The 17331-nt window shown below is 38.9% G+C and overlaps 5 protein-coding genes across 6 annotated transcripts; 2 read left to right on the top strand and 3 right to left on the bottom strand.

Moving 5' to 3' along the window:
• Positions 1-2175: 2175 nt before the first annotated feature.
• Positions 2176-3592, top strand: LOC116920188 (bis(5'-adenosyl)-triphosphatase). The gene is given in 7 exon segments (XM_032926314.2): positions 2176-2325; positions 2385-2527; positions 2654-2781; positions 2871-3015; positions 3082-3257; positions 3347-3472; positions 3474-3592. Coding segments are annotated over 6 exon segments (720 nt in total). The 5' UTR covers positions 2176-2325; positions 2385-2424; the 3' UTR covers positions 3516-3592.
• Positions 3593-4766: 1174 nt separating this feature from the next.
• Positions 4767-8100, bottom strand: LOC116918624 (eukaryotic translation initiation factor 4 gamma 3). Its single transcript, XM_045179422.1, has 14 exons — positions 7822-8100; positions 7643-7761; positions 7430-7539; positions 7272-7372; positions 7209-7216; positions 6834-6900; positions 6636-6766; positions 6481-6546; positions 6018-6155; positions 5624-5958; positions 5390-5564; positions 5039-5283; positions 4893-4966; positions 4767-4833 (listed from the first exon to the last, which is right to left on the bottom strand). Exons 1-12 carry the CDS (start codon positions 7931-7933, stop codon positions 5050-5052), a joined length of 1596 nt encoding a protein of 531 aa, XP_045035357.1. The 5' UTR covers positions 7934-8100; the 3' UTR covers positions 4767-4833; positions 4893-4966; positions 5039-5049.
• Positions 8101-8250: 150 nt separating this feature from the next.
• On the bottom strand, positions 8251-10380 carry LOC116919152. Its single transcript, XM_045175122.1, has 7 exons — positions 10220-10380; positions 10032-10119; positions 9606-9967; positions 9324-9536; positions 8982-9254; positions 8732-8911; positions 8251-8638 (listed from the first exon to the last, which is right to left on the bottom strand). The coding sequence occupies exons 1-7, from the start codon at positions 10307-10309 to the stop codon at positions 8372-8374; spliced, it is 1473 nt and encodes a 490-aa protein (XP_045031057.1). The 5' UTR covers positions 10310-10380; the 3' UTR covers positions 8251-8371.
• Positions 10381-12990: 2610 nt separating this feature from the next.
• On the top strand, positions 12991-14287 carry LOC116920700 (heme transporter hrg-1). The gene is made up of 5 exons (XM_032926796.2): positions 12991-13392; positions 13452-13546; positions 13604-13682; positions 13736-13778; positions 13833-14287. The coding sequence occupies exons 1-5, from the start codon at positions 13245-13247 to the stop codon at positions 13933-13935; spliced, it is 468 nt and encodes a 155-aa protein (XP_032782687.2). The 5' UTR covers positions 12991-13244; the 3' UTR covers positions 13936-14287.
• On the bottom strand, positions 13998-17097 carry LOC116933863 (elongation factor 1-alpha). Of its 2 annotated transcripts, XM_045175140.1 has the most exons (7): positions 16951-17097; positions 16069-16252; positions 15830-16009; positions 15422-15770; positions 15124-15363; positions 14646-15064; positions 13998-14582 (listed from the first exon to the last, which is right to left on the bottom strand). In XM_045175140.1, exons 2-7 carry the CDS (start codon positions 16210-16212, stop codon positions 14523-14525), a joined length of 1392 nt encoding a protein of 463 aa, XP_045031075.1. In that variant the 5' UTR covers positions 16213-16252; positions 16951-17097; the 3' UTR covers positions 13998-14522. The 2 variants fall into 2 exon arrangements, with proteins under 2 accessions (XP_045031075.1, XP_045031080.1); XM_045175145.1 differs by lacking the exon at positions 16951-17097 and having other exon boundaries at positions 16069-16274.
• Between the last annotated feature and the right edge of the window lie 234 nt (positions 17098-17331).

Raw genomic sequence — 17331 nt, 5'->3', positions numbered from 1 at the left:
GATTAATAGTTACACCTGAGAGCAGAACAAGTTTTCGGTAAGAGACATATGCCGAACGATTTAAGAAAGTGCAAAACAAAAACTTTACCTCTTTTTACATATGGCCATTTTCGTTAGAGTCTAAGATGCAGCAAAGGTTGTAGAAAAGGCTCTCCGGTATGTTAAAGAATGCTGGAGAAAACTGCTTTGCTCCGGCAGGATATTTTACTGCGGGTTCAAGCTACTCCGTGGGTGACTGCTAATTTCCGTTTGTCTCCTTTTTCCCCCGTCAGGAACGATGAGAAATGTCACAAAAAAAAAGAATGGATGTAGCGATCGAGGATAAAAGATCAGATTCCGGTAATGGGGCAGGAAGCGAAATATAGGCTCTTCCGGCTTGCCCTCTCTTAATGACGTTGGCTGCCGATCAAACATCAGTGATCAGCCTTCTAGATCAGTTAACCGATTAATGAAAACATTCAGCAAAAAAGAAAAAAATTATTTGAGTACCTTTTACACACAGCTTCCACACGAAGAAACAAACTGTTGAGGATTCGCTGCCCTTTTACGAAAATTGTAAAGCTGGACCTGTTAGAAAACGAAGAGGTCATGCAGGCGTTTTTTCTTTTTAACATTTTGTTAATATGGAATATTTTTTTCCCCAGTCCCCAGTCAAATTTCCGGCCTTCTTTTACCCAGCACTTGCCGCATATTCATTTCCTCTATGGAAAAAGATTTCCCTACTTCTCTTTATCATGTTCAAATTTCAGCTTGCCTTTTTCCAACCTACCAGTGTACACTCGTACAATATCAAAAACGGAAATATCTAGTATAGGAGGCGTTCTGTATAAAAAAGACGACATCTCTCGTGCAGTTTTATCACAAACTAAGATTAGTACGGCAAGTGCTTGTCCATTTAAATAAAATCAAACTAGCTTTAACAATAATAATTCCACTAACCGAATGAAAATGAATTAATTTTTGTTAACTAACCGAGTTGTTGATCGTCTTTGCCTTGTTTTTCCTCTTCACAAGACCATCTGTTTAAGTGGCATGGCCCTATGCATGTCGGCAAATATTTTTGCTATGCACCTCTTGAAGTGGAATGATAACCATTTTATTGAATTTTGATAAACTGCAATACAAAAAAAAAGGAAATTAAACAATCATATAGATAATTATCATGCATGAAAAGCCAAAACAATAGAAAAAAACAAGTTTCAAATTTCAGCGGACTCACCGTTTCACTGCCATGAATTAACATTTTAATGTACTTGCATTTTAACCCTTGCTGGATCAGCTGGGTTGAGGCAACAAGAATCTGACCATTTAAGTATCAATACAAGGCTACACATATTTTGACAATTATACAATCTGCAGCCTACGCTTAATAGGTTAAAATTCAAACGCAGCTTAATCCACAAAAAGAAATTACCTTTATAATTTTGTCACAGGGAATTTTATCCCGTGACAAAACAAAAACATTAAAAGCTTTTAAGATATTTTACAAGAAAAATAAATTATAATTTGGTTAAGGGACCCCCAAAATTTACAATGGCCAGATCGTCAATATACAACCCCTCGTTTTTCATATAAAAATAAGCCAACGCAAGATTGCGAAAGGGAAGAAAGTATTCGACAAGAATAAACAAGAAAGTATCGATCATCTGGGAAGATTTCCTTTTTTTCTTTACAACTACTTGAAATACTATACACCTCAGACGAAAATTCCCAAAATGTGAAGACGAGTTTCGTGAAGCTCTGCTTTCACTTCCAAACACGTAGCGGTGTGCAATTTCCCTAGCCTTAGTGAACCTTCAGCTGAAAAGCGTAAAATTTTAGGTTTTTTTTTTTTCAACTCGAACGATAACTTTTGCATTAATATTGAACAAACTCAGTTGGTTTGTTTTATGTTAAATAGAATCTAACTTCATGAATATTGACCTGATAAATCCGCTTAACAACCAACTTTCATTCGTGAAAAAGAAAACGAATTATTCTCCCTTCCATACATGTGCTGGCATGGATTTCCCTAAAGAATCTCCAGTTGAAAAAAAAAAAAAAAAAAAAACACGATCTCGGGTTTTTCCCAAAAATAAAAACCTGGACGGGGTGTACAGCGAACGGTTTTCCCCACTGCAAAATCTAATTTAAAAGAATATAATCGGCTATCTTTGATCACAAGCATTATGTGTTTTGGGGCATTGGAGCCACGTGACACCCAGAGGTAACTCGGTGGATTCACGGGGTATATAAGAGCCAGCAACAAGAAGCCAATCAAACTTGTGTGCCTTTGCTCATCAAGAACTGCTAAAAGTTCGATCAAACGACGATCCATCAATACTGGTAAATTACGCCCTTTCTATTGGTTTTAGTTACTGTTAAATAATCACTTCTTAATCTAGATTTTGAGTTAGACACAGCGAACTAAAGAAAGAAAAAAAAATGTCTCACGGTCCTCAATTGACAGTCTCAGCCTTCTTTTCAGTGGTTGTTCTTCTACTATGCTCCAACCCTGTCATCGGACGATGGGGCCCACGCGACGGAGGTAAAAATTTATTTCCAAATTCTTGTAAATAGTTCTGTCATAATGTTTGAAATAGCTGCCTCCTGAAGAAAGAAGAAGGAAAAAAGATTGCAATAAAACTAACATTATTTGCTTTGATTTTACAAGATGGTCATGACCTGGCACTTCAAGGCAAGGCTGTCGTCCATGCAGGGCATCGTCTTGAACGAGCGATCGTACCCGATTATGCTACTGCAAGAAAGGCGCATTTGATCGGCAAAAACGAGGACGTCATTGTGAGTTTTCCTTTTAATTCTGTTTTTAAAAAAATTAAATGGAAAATCGTTTGAAATAATCACATTATTGTTGATGAAACTTTGGGCAGTGTTTACCAAAATCACCTGCCTTGCCCCTACCGGAAGACGATGCTACATTCACGTTCGGTCAAGCAAATATTCAAGGATGGGCCATCTTCTACCAAAGCAACTATTCTGTAGCATTCGTCAAACCAAAATGTGTCGTTCCAGGACGTGAAGACATTATTTTTCATCGAATTATTTCTTTTGACTAACATACCTTTTTCAATTTAAATTCAGACGTACTGGTGATGCCATTAAAGTCAACTAAACGTATCCTCGACATGCAGCCGGAAGAACTAGCAGATTTATTTTTAACTGCACAACACGTTCAACGTGGCATGGAACTCTTCCACGGGGTTTCTTCGTCCATGATCGCCGTGCAAGACGGACCTGATGCTGGACAAAGCATTCAAGTTAGAAAAAACTAGAATTTAAGTTTTCAATTACCTTTCTAACGTGTCTTGTTTCATTTCCTTTGAACCTGATCTACCAATGAGCATAGCACGTGCACGTTCACATCATGCCTCGACGACCAAACGACTTCAAGGAAAACGACGAAGTCTACGATGAACTGAATAAACACGATAAGGAACCCGCCGCCGGCTGGCGCACGAAAGAGGAAATGAAGGAAAGAAGCCGATGAACTTCGTCCATTTTTCAAGTCCTTGTAGTTCCAAAAATTCAATGGTTGACTTGCTGTAGCGCTAGAAAGGCAGCGGTATCAAATAAAACGATTTAGCCACCGTTAGTTTGTTCAACGTAGTCTTGCAGTTGATCACCTATATTTCTTTCAACAAAAATATATTCGATTTCGACAACTATTATTTGTGTTAATCTTTGAAAACGTGAACAGTAAGAACGAACGGACAGGGTAGGTTAAACGGGGAAGGGACCATGCGAGACAGAAGTTGCAAAAATATTATCCAAACAAAACAAAAAGATACAAGGGCAACTTCACTCGGTTTCTTTAGCATTTAAAAACGAAAAACATGCATTCCATCACTTCGCAATGTTTTTGTTTTTTTCAGTTATGAGTCTGTTCAGTCTCTATGACCAACTCATTGAACCAAACCAGCAACTTCATCCCCAAGCTATCAAGATTCTCTTCCAGTAAGCTAGGATTAGCTTCAAACACCCAAGACTGAACGGATGCCTCAGAGATTACTTCACCATTACAGAGCGTCTCAAAGATACTACGAATTAAACCTGAATTTAAAAAAAAAAAAAGTTGTTACCTCATTTTCTAATGTAATGTAACACAAAAAACTCCAGCACCTTCAGGGTGTTGACATTTGTTGAGTAATGTCTGGACTACGGTAAGTACTTGAAGTTCACGGTCATTAACTTTGCCAACGTAACGACGCAATACCTCCACCCGTTGCTTAAAAACAGCGTGGTTCAATTTACTCTCCATTCCGCTTCCTACATGCAAACAGTTTATCGTGATAACACACGCGTAATTGAAACTAAGTAGGATCAAAACAAGTTGCCTTCGATGGAATTTTCTATAATGCAGGTCATCAATGCACGAATGAAAGTAGCATCAACTTCACCAACATATTCTTTCTAATAAAAAAAAATAAATACAAAAAAAATAGATCAACAAGCCTCGGTTTGGATAGCCGTGGAAATAGCTAACCTAAATAACAACGATACCTGAATCCAAATGCAAACTTCATCGGTAGTCGACTGATTTTCCTCTCGCAAGTACTGCTTCAGGCTTTGTTGAAAAGCGTTGCAGCTCGATTTCTCAGTTGGACTTTCACATGAAACATCACCGACATAACCGACATCATCGTATGTTTTCTCATTTTCCAGCCTTGCAGTGCCATTTTCTCGCTTATGGCCAACACTAGACTCACCGCCTCGAGTTTCTCCTTCGTCAAGAACGATTTCGATGCCTGATGAGGTAGCGGCTTCTTGTACCAAAGGGCAAACTTTTTCACCAGCTTCGGCTGAAGCGGCCGGTTTTTGATCAACTTTCGGTGTCTGTAAGAAAATTGTTTAGTTAGTCAATCTCTAAATAAGCTGGAAAATTTAGCGAGTACTTCAGGTATGTGTTCGATCTCCAGCTTGGCCCGTTCAGTTCCTTCACCATTCTGGAACGCATTATCAACAATGCCTAAATAAAAACGTAAAGTAGTTTAGCTTATTTGACTTAACGATGGTCACCGCATTTTCACTTCATCCTTACGAGAAAAATCATCAAGGCACTTTGGAAGAATTTTTGAATTGACGATCATTCTTTAAGTCCTGCTCTTCACATTCACTGGGATCTTGCTCGATTTTGACAAAACTGTTATCATGACGAGACAGCCATCCGCTATTGCGCATATCAATGACCTCTCGAATCAAGGCACGTACACGGTTTGACATTTCGGTGAAGTTCAAGATGGCTTCCAAAGCGCGGTAATAAGAAGATATATCCTCTAAATATTTCTGTATCGCGAAGGATAAAAAAAAATAATAATAATTCATTTCAGAGTGAACTCGTAAGTGAACTAGTGTAACGTAATAATATAGCGATTTCTATGTTTATAAGTACCGGATTCGCGGTTGGTCTTTCATTAGGGGTTTCCAGTTCCTTACCGATGGTAACCAGGACTGAACAGAGGCATTCGAGCGCGCTCTCGTCTTCATTTTGGTCCAGTAACCAAACTATACAGTCATGGATAACATGAACAGCAACTAATTTCACTTTGAACAATTCTGCCATAAATCTGGAACAATTATATATATCAAGGAAATGAACAATCCTCTATTAATAAAAATTCTTTACTTGATGTTGGCAAATGTATGTTTGCTTCCATTTTTTTCTCCAAGAGTAATTTCCAATTTTTCCGTCTCCTTGAAAACAGTGTTAATTCTATGATTTTCTTGGGGATCGTCGACAGAATTATGTTGTACCGTTTCTGCGCTTTTGACTTCCTCCTTTTCGGTTTTGGCTCCGGCGGTATTTGTGTTAGCCTTTTCAAATTCTTTCAGGACACGGGCCAGCATAAAGGCGCGAAAATTTGTAGTACCGCTTGGATTTGAGGCACAAGGTACTTTTCGGTACCACAAGACTCGACACAGTTTTGCATAAACGGGCAACAAATTCGGTTCCTCAATAGCCTAGAATTTTTTTTGTTAGAGATTTCCCCTCAATATTGTTCTGTCAATCCACGCAATACCTTGTCATAAATTAAGTCCGTGATTTCCAACAACCGTTTTTCATAGTTCATTCTGAAACCTTTGATCGTTGGTAACAGCTTTTTCCACGTTGATGGATTCAGTTCATTCAGCAGCTCGGTGAACTTCTTCAAGGCAACCTGGAAACCAATAAGTTAGATATATTCGATAAGCTGTTGAAATGGTTGAATTCTTGCATTGACTTGACTATCAGGTACATTCGTAAACCGATTTTCTCTTTGCATTTTTGAATTCACGTTATTCTGCGGTTTACGAGTATCATTTTCTGACTGTTCACGTATACTTAACGAATCGAAGCCAAGGTCTCTCATTTTGGGTGTCTGTAAGACATTTAGCCAGGAATGGAAAATACGTTTTATACATTGTTAACAAAAATAGTTACAATTCCAGAGATGAAGCAAAAAAAAAAAAATAAATAAATAAAAAAATAATAATAATACGAACCTTTGCCGGCCTCAGTTTAGGGGACACAGATAATTTTGGATCAATCCCTTTTTTAGAAATGTCCTCCTTTGATATAAATAAACATTTAGTGTAATGGAATCGCCAGTTTACGTTTCTCTCGCATTGAATTGAAAAAGAGCTAATGCAAGTAATACTTCACTCTGTCCACCACGCACAACTTCTTGAGTAAGCAATCCTAAGGGTTGCTTCATGGATGACGGTTTATTCCTCAAGTTTAATAGAAAGATTCGGTCGTATATCTTTTTTGCATCGAAACTCAGGTCATCTGTGAAATTAATTTCTTTTGTAATTTCTCATTAATGCATACCTCCAAGTTATAGAATTTTACTCACTATTTCCTGAAATAACAGGATGAGGGTCGGATTTGTGCTTCAATGTTGTCAATATGTTAGGCATCATCTAGAATAAAAATTGGGACAGGCATGATTATCTTATGCATTATCTTATAGATTCCACACAGAAATGGTGCTAAAGAATATTAAATATAAAAATTAAATAAATTTGTTACCGGTAGGAGTTGCAATTTTTCAACAACAAAAAATAAACAAAGAAATTTAAAAGAATATTTAAAATACTAAAACTCTCTCTATAGAGTACTTGAAAGGTACGTGGTACATTTCGTTGGACATCATTTTTGAAAATTGTATGAGATGTGGATCCTCTATGGAAATTTCACTGTTAGATCACTTTGACAACATGGTAAAAACTTGACATACTCTACAATATGCAGACATAATTGTTAAATTGAGACAACAAATTTATTTAAAAGCAGTTTTTTTTTTTCTTTTTGGCCATTTCATTGTTTAGCTCGCCAAATATTGAGCACACATCCAGCAATATTTTAGCACTGAAGAATGCCCCAACAACAATCCTATCATTGCATAAGTTTCTTTTAAACATGTGATAGGAAATCTAATATTCATCTCACTTGTTAAACTGATTAATGGGGAATAACTGGAATCCACTTTCAGCCCAGGTTAAAAGATTATGAGCAACATTTTCAACATGAAGTTGGGCCTCAACTAGGTCACATACTGTCTGAAACCACAATGATTTAAGGACAGAATTACAGTTTACCCTCCATCAATTAATAAGGTATCATGTCATTGGCATCATTATATTTTGTTAGTGGAACTTGTACCTTGAGGGACTTCAGTTCTTCTTTCTTTCCCCCAAGCCATTCCATTAGATCAAGCAAAAATTCCAAGTCTTCTCTATCTTTTAATTGACTAAATCCTTTCTGAAGAGCATATACGCGACCTGTGAAAGAAAATAATATAAACATTTGAGATGATAGACCATGCTTTTGAAAGTTCATACTCCAATAGCTAACAGATACATCGGTTGTTTCATAATCAGCAGCAACATCAAGGTATTCTTGAATACTTTTTAAATTCGTTGGTACGGAACCCAACAAAAAAGGGATTGGCATATTGAATCCAATGATAGATCTGATTTTGGCTGAATACGGAGACAAAGAGAAGATGCATGCAGCATGTGAGACAATGTAACGTCCCGCGCGTGGCAATTCCCTGATGAATGTTTTCTAACTGCCGTATGGGACTAGCATAGTTCGGAGCATTCCCGCCAGAAGTGGGAAAATGGCGCGTAGAAAAAAAAATGGAGGAAGGGCAGAGGCAGGGTAACTTTTCGCCGTTGACTGCATGAGCTGTTTCTGCGACTGATCATTAATGATGTATTATTTCAGGTAATTATTTAAAAAAAACCAACAATCCCACACATGTCGAATTTGCTTGAAAGCTGAGCTATATTTCTAACTGCAATACCGTTTCACCTTCACAACCATTTCATGATTAACATAAAGATTTAAAGAAGAACCCATACACAGTGGGGTTATGTATACAGTACCCTACTGGATGGTTATTTGACCAATTACATTAAAGCGTTCATTTTCGTCTTGGACTTTCTCACCATTAGCAAAGAGGATACTGTACTTTGGATCCTTTAATTTTTCATCAGGCAAATTCAAAATGACGTCATATTGACCCGGGGCAAGATCGGATGGGACCTGGACGTTCAAATTAACTGGCATCACTTTGCCAGGTGCAAACTTACGGGGATCAATCTTTGATTGACGAATAGGAGCAGATTTCTTGTTTCCTTTTCTCAGAATGACCTTTATAACATGAAACAAATTCTTATTTACCAAAATCGTCACGACAATAGCAATAGAAACTGTCAAATAGTTTGAAAAATAAAAATATCCAACCTCAACAGGGCGAGCATTGTAAAGCGGTGCTACACCTGAATTTTTAATTTTGAGAGAGGCGCAGAAACTGCCTCCCTTCTTCACTGTCGATTGTAATTTCCCTTCAACGAATTCGAAGCGATAACCCATTTTGTTACCGATCTTGTTATAGCATTTATTGTCTTTCCAATCCTTGATTACCTGAATTTTGAAGGATACAAACCAAATTTGATTATTTTTTCCTGATTGGACGTTTGGGCGGTTTTCCTACCTCTTTGTTGTAATCAGTGTTCAAGTAAGTGAATCGCTGTTCCCCTATTTGTTTGTTTGCCTCGGAGCATCCGGTTTTGGAATTTTTTTCGCAAGATTCCCCACCCACCATAACGCTGAGACCTTCTACTTTCAACCACGTTCTCTCCGATTTATCTGCGAATGTACCTTGATCTTCTTCGCGGGCTAAGAAACAGTCATTATGGATACCCAGACGCGAACGTTCAGTAGATCTATCATCCTCTGGTTTCGAGTTAGCCTTGCCGTATATTTTCTAGTGGAAATTGAAGGAACCGTTTAATTATGGGCTTACAAACATTAAGGTATAATGAACATCTCTTACCTGTTTTGCTGCTGGATAGCGAATCTGAAGCATCCGATTTTTGGGGACAGCCTTCATCATAGCTTTAACTATATCTTCGCGATCTTTCTGCTGTTGCCCAATCGCCTTCCAACCTTCATTACCCACTTTTGTTGCATAATTTTGCGAATAATACCATTCGCCCCAGTGTCCAATAAATCCAAGTTGGACGACAGTTATGACATCAACGTTGTTCTTTTGTAAAAAGAATATTTACCAACTTGTGGGCTAGTTTAAGATTTTTAATCAACTCTTCATACATACCTTGAAAACTTTTTCCAGCTGCTTAATGTGCTTCAAAAGTTGAGGTTTTTCTGCATCGGTCGTCTGGGGGAATTTGTGATCGTCGGGATTGCCTTCTATATCCGTATAATTATAGCTGAATCGCACAATGCCCTTCATACCAGCCTCCCGCAGTGTTTTGAAATCGAGGGCCATTTTCTTCAAGTCGTCATCGGTAAAGTCCTTCTTCACGAATTGCTCAATGTCGAAAATCATCAAAGCTAGAGTGATGCCCTCCTTGGCCCATTTTTTTATTTCCCCTTGGCTGATTGGTTTGCGCTTGGGAAATGTAATACGATGGAAATGATAGTAACCTCTCTCGGGATTGGCCAATAAAGTTTTGTCTGTACAGGTTAGGATAAAAATTCTTAAGAGTTCTTTTAAAAATGGTTTAGGTTTTAGTCTTACCACCAGAAGGTACGAACTTTAGAGTCTTTCCTTGTTCGCAAGACGGGTTGGTTTCTTGACGTACAGTTGGTTTTCCTTTCTTGGTTGGCTTTATAGGACAATTGAAATGATTGAAATGGCAAATAAGGATAAATGATTAGAATACGTTGTCAAGTAATATGATAAATAGATCAAATTGATGGTCTCACCGGTTGTTTCGGCTTTTTCGTTGTTTGCTGACTCTGCGCAAGATGACAGGCCAGCACAAAGAATGCTAAAAAAATTAATGTAATCTTCATTGTTGTACAACGAGCTACTATTCTACGGATAGACTAGAAGAGTTGTGCTGTCAGGATTAAACAGGCTAGCTATTTAATACACGTCTCTCCGGAAATCGCACAACGCAAAAAACGCCACGTTTTCGATGTACATTTACACCTCCTGGATAAATTAGAATAGTCTTGTTTACTCAGATGGACATACACCTACTGAAAATCAAACAAAATTAACATATTGGGCGATTGAGGCGTGCACACAGCTTTGGAAATTGGCAAATGTTTTATCAATGATGTGATGAGGGTCAAACGAACTGAATGGAAGGCACACACAGCTTTACCTGAACATGTGCGTCTCTTTTCCCCCGGAATTCCGTTTTGGACAGATATTCGCCACATCAGTTTGCGCATATGTACTCGTTTACAGAGGCACCCGTACATGAGATGAGGCGAACGCTGATCCTAGTTCCAGTAAACGGTGAGCGCCCACCTAACTAAATTCGTGCTTGAAGTTGTGCAACAATGAAGCGAATGAAGTGCCACCTGGACAAGGATACAAATAATTTTTTTGTAAGATTAGTTAAGATTAGAAACACTTTTAATAATAAAAATTGACAGAAAATAGTTTTACCATGCAACAATTCAATTTTTCAGAAAGGACGTGGCGGATAAATCAAAGTCGAATTTTTCACCTTGGAATGGGGAGTGACCGGGAGTGACCCATTCAACTCTGATTTGTAGGAGCTACTCCGTAGTGGATCGGCAGTTTTGGTCTGCTGCAATGGACACCGTTACAGGCAAGTTTAGCACAATTCCAAAAAATTTTATCCGAAATATAGAATGGCACAAGTATGGTAATCGTTACTGCATTACTGTCATCTGAATAAATTAGAAATAAAGGGTTGGATAAACAAAATACAAAAGAACAAAATAACCCTACACTATAAGTGTGTTTTGCAAAATTTCAGTACGAAACATTTTAAAAAAAAAAAAAATTTTTTTTTTTTTTTTTTTTTTTTTTTTTTTTTTTTTGGGGGTTGGAGGGGGGGGGGGGGGGGTTTGTTTTTTCCCAAAAGGGGGGAAATTCCTTGGTTTGGTTGTGGTTAAACGTAATTATGATTCACCGAATGCTTCATCTGCCATTTGTTTCGCTCCCTGCTGAGACCATAATTGGTGTTCTTCATATGAATGTAAACAATTTCTCCAAAACAACTTGGCAAAAAGCTGTATGAGTGGTGATTACTTACAAGACAGGGCTTGCATTCGTAGTAGTTAGGAAAGTTCACACGCAGCAACACCAAGTTCTCAAATTTTAAGCAGTACACGAGAAAATTCACAATTCTCCGGATGTCGAGGAAGGACGTTGAATCAAACTCGCACGACCCGAGTTCGAACCAATGGCCATCGTAATAGGAAGTGATCTTATTTTTGCATCCAACGAGAAGACGATAATCTAAGTAGCGAGGAAAATGGGAATCGTTAGATTGAATGGCGAGGAATTTGCACGGACATTACCGGATATACTTACGCCATTGTTGGCCGGATGGCGAGTTCTGTTAGCTATTTTTTCATCGTCATGAATCTACACCGAACCAAGGGAAGGACACAACGGATATAAACAATGATGTGTTTTATCAAACTGATTTTCGCTGCAGGCCTGAGGGTGGCCAGTCCACCACTTAAATTTTTCAACGTACACCGCCAGAATGGAAGTTGGCTTTGTCGCTTTTCACCCGAGAGTTTCGATTTCGATCGTATGGAGTCTCCATCCAGAAGGAACCCTTCTATGGTATGGTAAGTGTTCATTTCTCTGGAAAAAGAAAACATAGATCAAAATTGGCAAAGAAGAAAGCTTTGACAGCAACATGTAGGACTGTAGGAGAACCCAAATAAGCTTTTAAACTGGTATAATATGATGTGACCTACTTTTTAAATGTGTACAAATACTCAAGGATACTTAAATTCCTAGTTAACCGAATTTTTATTTAACCATTTGGTCGAGCCCAGGTCACAAAACGCTCGTACAAACCTCTGAAACGATGTGCGATCCTGATGATGAAGCCACTGCAGCTATAGCCGAAGAAACGTGGGCTACGTCAATAAGAAGTAGAATGCTTTCCGTTCTATGTTGGACGTATTTCTGGCAGGTTTCTTTCTGTACAGATTTCCTTCGTAAAATGACACTTTAAAACGAAGATAGAGTAGATCTGGGTTCACCACGCTTGAATTTTAATCGCCATTACACATGCACGAAGATTTTTAAAAACCGAAGAAATAGTGCCTCTCAGTTGAAACGAAGACCCTCCATATTAAATGGACATTAAACATCATAAAAATCTAGCTAAAACTTAATGTAATAGCTTTCAATTTCAGATACACGTGTAACATTTGTGGCGAGTCATGAAATAAATGGAATTCGTAATATGGAGACGGATTATGTAAAACGAGGGGCGTTTTTGTTTGCCAGATCAACCAATATCCTTATCTTTCAACAAGAATGTTAATATTCGTTATTGCCGAAGAACTCGATATGTCTTATTCTTTGCATGGAGATATTTATGTTTATGATTCTATAAAAGTATCGGAATATTTTGCATATTTAATTTACCAATCACCCTCGAAAAAGTGTCTGTAAAGGTAGACAACGACAACGGTAGATGTGGACGGTGGCTGTTAAGGGAATCGAAACCACGTTGAGAGACTCGAAAACTGAGCAGCATTCCCCACATCACCACATGAGCCTGTAGAAAACGTAAACAACCAGGCTGACAACAGAGTCGATAAAAAAAAAACTCCCCCGTTCGTAAACAACCGAAGGACACGTGCTTAGCAGCGAATAAAACATTTTTAGTTGAGCGATGCAGTGACAACGAAGAATTTTGGTTTGACGTTCCCCAAAAATTTCTTAACAAAAGCTTTCGTTTTGTTGCTGTGTAGAGCAGTAGGCTCCCAACAAAACATGGGTTGCTGTCAAAATAGAGATCGTTGTTGCTCAATTTGGCGAATCGTTCAGTCCTCACTTGGAATATTCATTGGCATTTCCACTGCCTTTGTTTTTTATCACAATTTTCATAATGCACAAGCAGCTGGTTGGGCTCTTGCATCAGGTATGTTATAAACATAAATTACATCTCATGCCCTTTTTGTACCGTGGTCTTTGTTCTAGGTGTGTTCGCTGCTGCTGCCCTACATTTGGCAATTTTGATTCACAAGAAAACTATAAGGAGTTGGTACTCGGTTTTACATTTAAGAAGCATTCAGGTAATCAATGGTGTCACATAAGCTGTTGTTCTTTCTTGAATTCTTGTTGTGTTATAGTTGCTGGCATTTTTAGTGACTGATATCAGTATGGCAGCCTTTGTTTGGTACCTTTTCTATGCAGCATACTACAAAATCCGTAAGTTAAACAGTAAATGAACACAACCATCTTACCAATTAATTCTTTTGCAGCCATGGTTCCAGTTGACAACAGTGCTATTGTTACTTCAGTCTGGTTAGTTGTGTTACAAATGTTGTATGAAGACTTACTAACAAATTTTCATCTTAGGGTGTTCATGACAGCCAAGTGGACATTTTTAATTTGGTTATTTGCCAGGCTTGGAATCAAAGAATTTAATTATGACCATTTATCTGAGACAGAAAACTTTTAAATAATTTTTGATTATACGTGAAGTTAAATAAAATTATTAAAACGATTAAACAGAAACACAAGTCAGTCCAAATTATCTTGTATTGGAGCTTGATTGAGGTGCATATACCAAAGCCCTTACACATACAGGGAGTAAGTAAAAACGATTCGAATAAACCAAGTGGAAAGTTAACAATTTACCAATAAAGCCACCTCAATAATGTACAAGATGACTAATAAAAGTAAAATGCACTCAGAAAATACACGAGGGCGCTGTTTTTCAATTAATCAAACCAAGATATCATTATTCTTCTCCAGGATTACCCACTCCAATAGCAGGAAACGCGCTAAAATTTCGTGTTAAAGGAAGAAAATTCGACACAAATTCAACAGGATACAAGCAAAGACATACTGTAGACAGATAGTCTAGTCCTACATAACAAAGTTGAAAACAAGTTGCTTCAACCAAACGCTTGCTTTTCTCCTGAATTCTTTTCTATGCCGATTGAAGAATTTTTTTACGGAAACTAAATGAAGAATTTCAAACTGTAGATGCTTCGGACCCGGTACATGACACTCTTGTCGGTTGGATGGAATAGTAGCCTCCATTCACTTCTTCTTGCCAGCCTTCTCGGCAGCCTTGGTAACCTTACCACCAGCGCCCAAATCCTGTTAAGGAAATGAAAGTTAGAAACACTGGAAACCAGTCAACGCAATCTAAAAATAAAATACCTTGAAGTTAACGGACTTGATGACACCGACAGCGACGGTTTGACGCATGTCACGTACGGCAAAACGACCCAAAGGAGGGAAGTCAGAGAAAGACTCAACGCACAAGGGCTTGCTGGGTACCAAGGTGATCATGGCTGCGTCACCAGACTTGATGAATTTGGGGTTCTCTTCAGTGGTTTTGCCAGTACGACGATCGCACTTTTCCTTGATCTCGGCGAATTTGCAAGCAATGTGGGCGGTGTGGCAATCCAACACGGGGGTGTAACCGTTACCGATCTGGCCAGGGTGGTTCAACACGATGACTTGGGCGAAGAAGTCGGCGGCACCCTTGGGTGGGTTGTTCTTGGAGTCACCGGCGACGAAACCACGGCGCAACTCCTTGACGGAGACGTTCTTGACGTTGAAACCAACGTTGTCACCTAGTTACAAATTTATTTTATTCAACTGCCATCATCGATCACATGATAAAAATAATTACCAGGGACGGCCTCTTCGAGGGCTTCGTGGTGCATCTCGACGGACTTAACTTCAGTGGTCAGTTGGCAAGGGGCGAAAGTAACGACCATACCAGGCTTGATGACACCGGTCTCAACTCGGCCGACGGGCACTGTACCAATACCACCGATCTTGTAGACATCTTGGAGGGGTAGACGGAGAGCCTTGTCGGTAGGGCGAGAAGGTGGGAGGATAGCATCCAAAGCTTCGAGCAGAGTCTTACCTACAAACAAAGGGTTAACTTCTAGAGCTAACAAGAAAACAAAAGTGATTGTTCGTACCGTCAGCCTTTCCTTCCTTGCGCTCAACAGCCCATCCCTTGTACCAAGGGAGGTTGGAGGAAGCCTCAATCATGTTGTCTCCATGGAAACCGGAAATAGGGACGAAGGGGACAGCAACTGGGTTGTAACCAATCTTCTTGATGTAGCTGCTGACTTCCTTCTTGATTTCCTCGTAGCGGGCCTCACTGAAGGGTGGCTCGGTGGAGTCCATCTTGTTGATACCAACGATCAATTGCTTGACACCCAAAGTGTAAGCCAACAAGGCGTGCTCGCGGGTCTGTCCGTTCTTGGAGATACCGGCTTCAAATTCACCGACACCACCAGCAACGATCAACACGGCGCAGTCAGCCTTAAAGGGCAAAAATAAGTTAGACCTGAACTTGAAGCCAAATGAATATCCAGATATACCTGGGAGGTTCCAGTAATCATGTTCTTGATAAAATCGCGATGGCCAGGGGCATCAATGATGGTGACGTAGAATTTGGCGGTTTCGAACTTCCACAAGGCAATATCGATGGTAATACCACGCTCGCGTTCAGCCTTAAGTTTGTCCAAGACCCAGGCATACTTGAAGGAGCCTTTGCCCATCTGCAAAAATTACCAATATTCATTTTGGAAACTCAATCATTATAACTGCTGTACATTACCTCTTGGGCCTCCTTCTCGAACTTTTCGATGGTACGTTTGTCGATACCACCACATTTGTAGATCAAGTGACCGGTGGTGGTCGACTTGCCAGAGTCTACGTGACCGATGACGACGATGTTGATGTGAGTCTTTTCCTTGCCCATTGTGATTGGAGTTTAGGATCGGTTGAACAAACTGAAACAGCTGCAACAAAGAAAGAACTTTAAATTTCTTGAAGACGAGCTGAACTCAACCGACCTACAAGGTAAAAGAGAATGAAAGATCCCTACAAAATTCACCCTATTTATATCGAATGACCACACCTCAGTAAAGTAAAACCACTTGAGGGCAACTAACCCCACACCCAGTAACCACCAGTTTATTAACCCCAACTGAAATTCGCCCCCACGACCTTGAACTAAAAAGATTAATGTTAAATGATTTTCAAGGGCAAATTATTCAAAAGAATTAGTGAAAATGTATGAAAGATTTAGCCATTGCCCAATTGGGACTACACCCCGGTAAATAAGTGGAGGCGCCACAGCATGAAGAAATACTGAAATCCTACAAAATGTCTAGAATGAAACCATGAAACTATTAATTCAATGTAATGAATGTTAACTTGTCCCTAGATTAGAACTGAAAAGTACGAAAACGAAAATCGCCCCGCAATGGCGACCAAGCCCCACATGTCGATTGAAACCGGCCCAATTGACAGTTGCACTGGACACTTTTCTCTACAAAAAAACCCATCACCTTCTCATCGTTATTATCCTAAAATAGCTTAATTAAACGAAGAATGAGTATTTCTATGCTTTGAAGACATTGTTACTAATGGATTGACAAAGAATACTTCGATTTGCGAGGATAAATTTGGGAGACGCGTCAAAACGTGTGCTTACCTGATGTTCCGTTGGAAGAGAAGAGAACGAACCTTGAAAGACACGAGAACGAGTGACGCTGGAAGTTGCTAGCCCCTACGGAGTAAAGTCTCTACAGGGGAGGGGAACAGAGTTGCATTGCGTTAAACATTGTTTAATTTTATAACATTTCAATTGATTAATGTTAGAAAAATGTAGATTATTAATTTTTGATTTTATCAAACAACCACAATCTATTTACTAATGCTTCTTTCAAGGTTATTTACATTTTTTTCTCCCTCGGATATTTCTCCCCCTCTCTAGGGGCTTTGCACAAGGTTGTTTTCAAGGTAAAAAAAAAAAACACATTGTTCCCAAATGAATTTTGGATTTTAAAATTTTTATCTTAACAACTATAAAGTT

This window comes from Daphnia magna, linkage group LG1 (assembly GCF_020631705.1).
Source record: "Daphnia magna isolate NIES linkage group LG1, ASM2063170v1.1, whole genome shotgun sequence".
NCBI lineage: Eukaryota > Metazoa > Arthropoda > Branchiopoda > Diplostraca > Daphniidae > Daphnia > Daphnia magna.
Note: the sequence above shows the minus strand (reverse complement) of the source record. Positions and strands in the feature narration are given on the sequence as shown.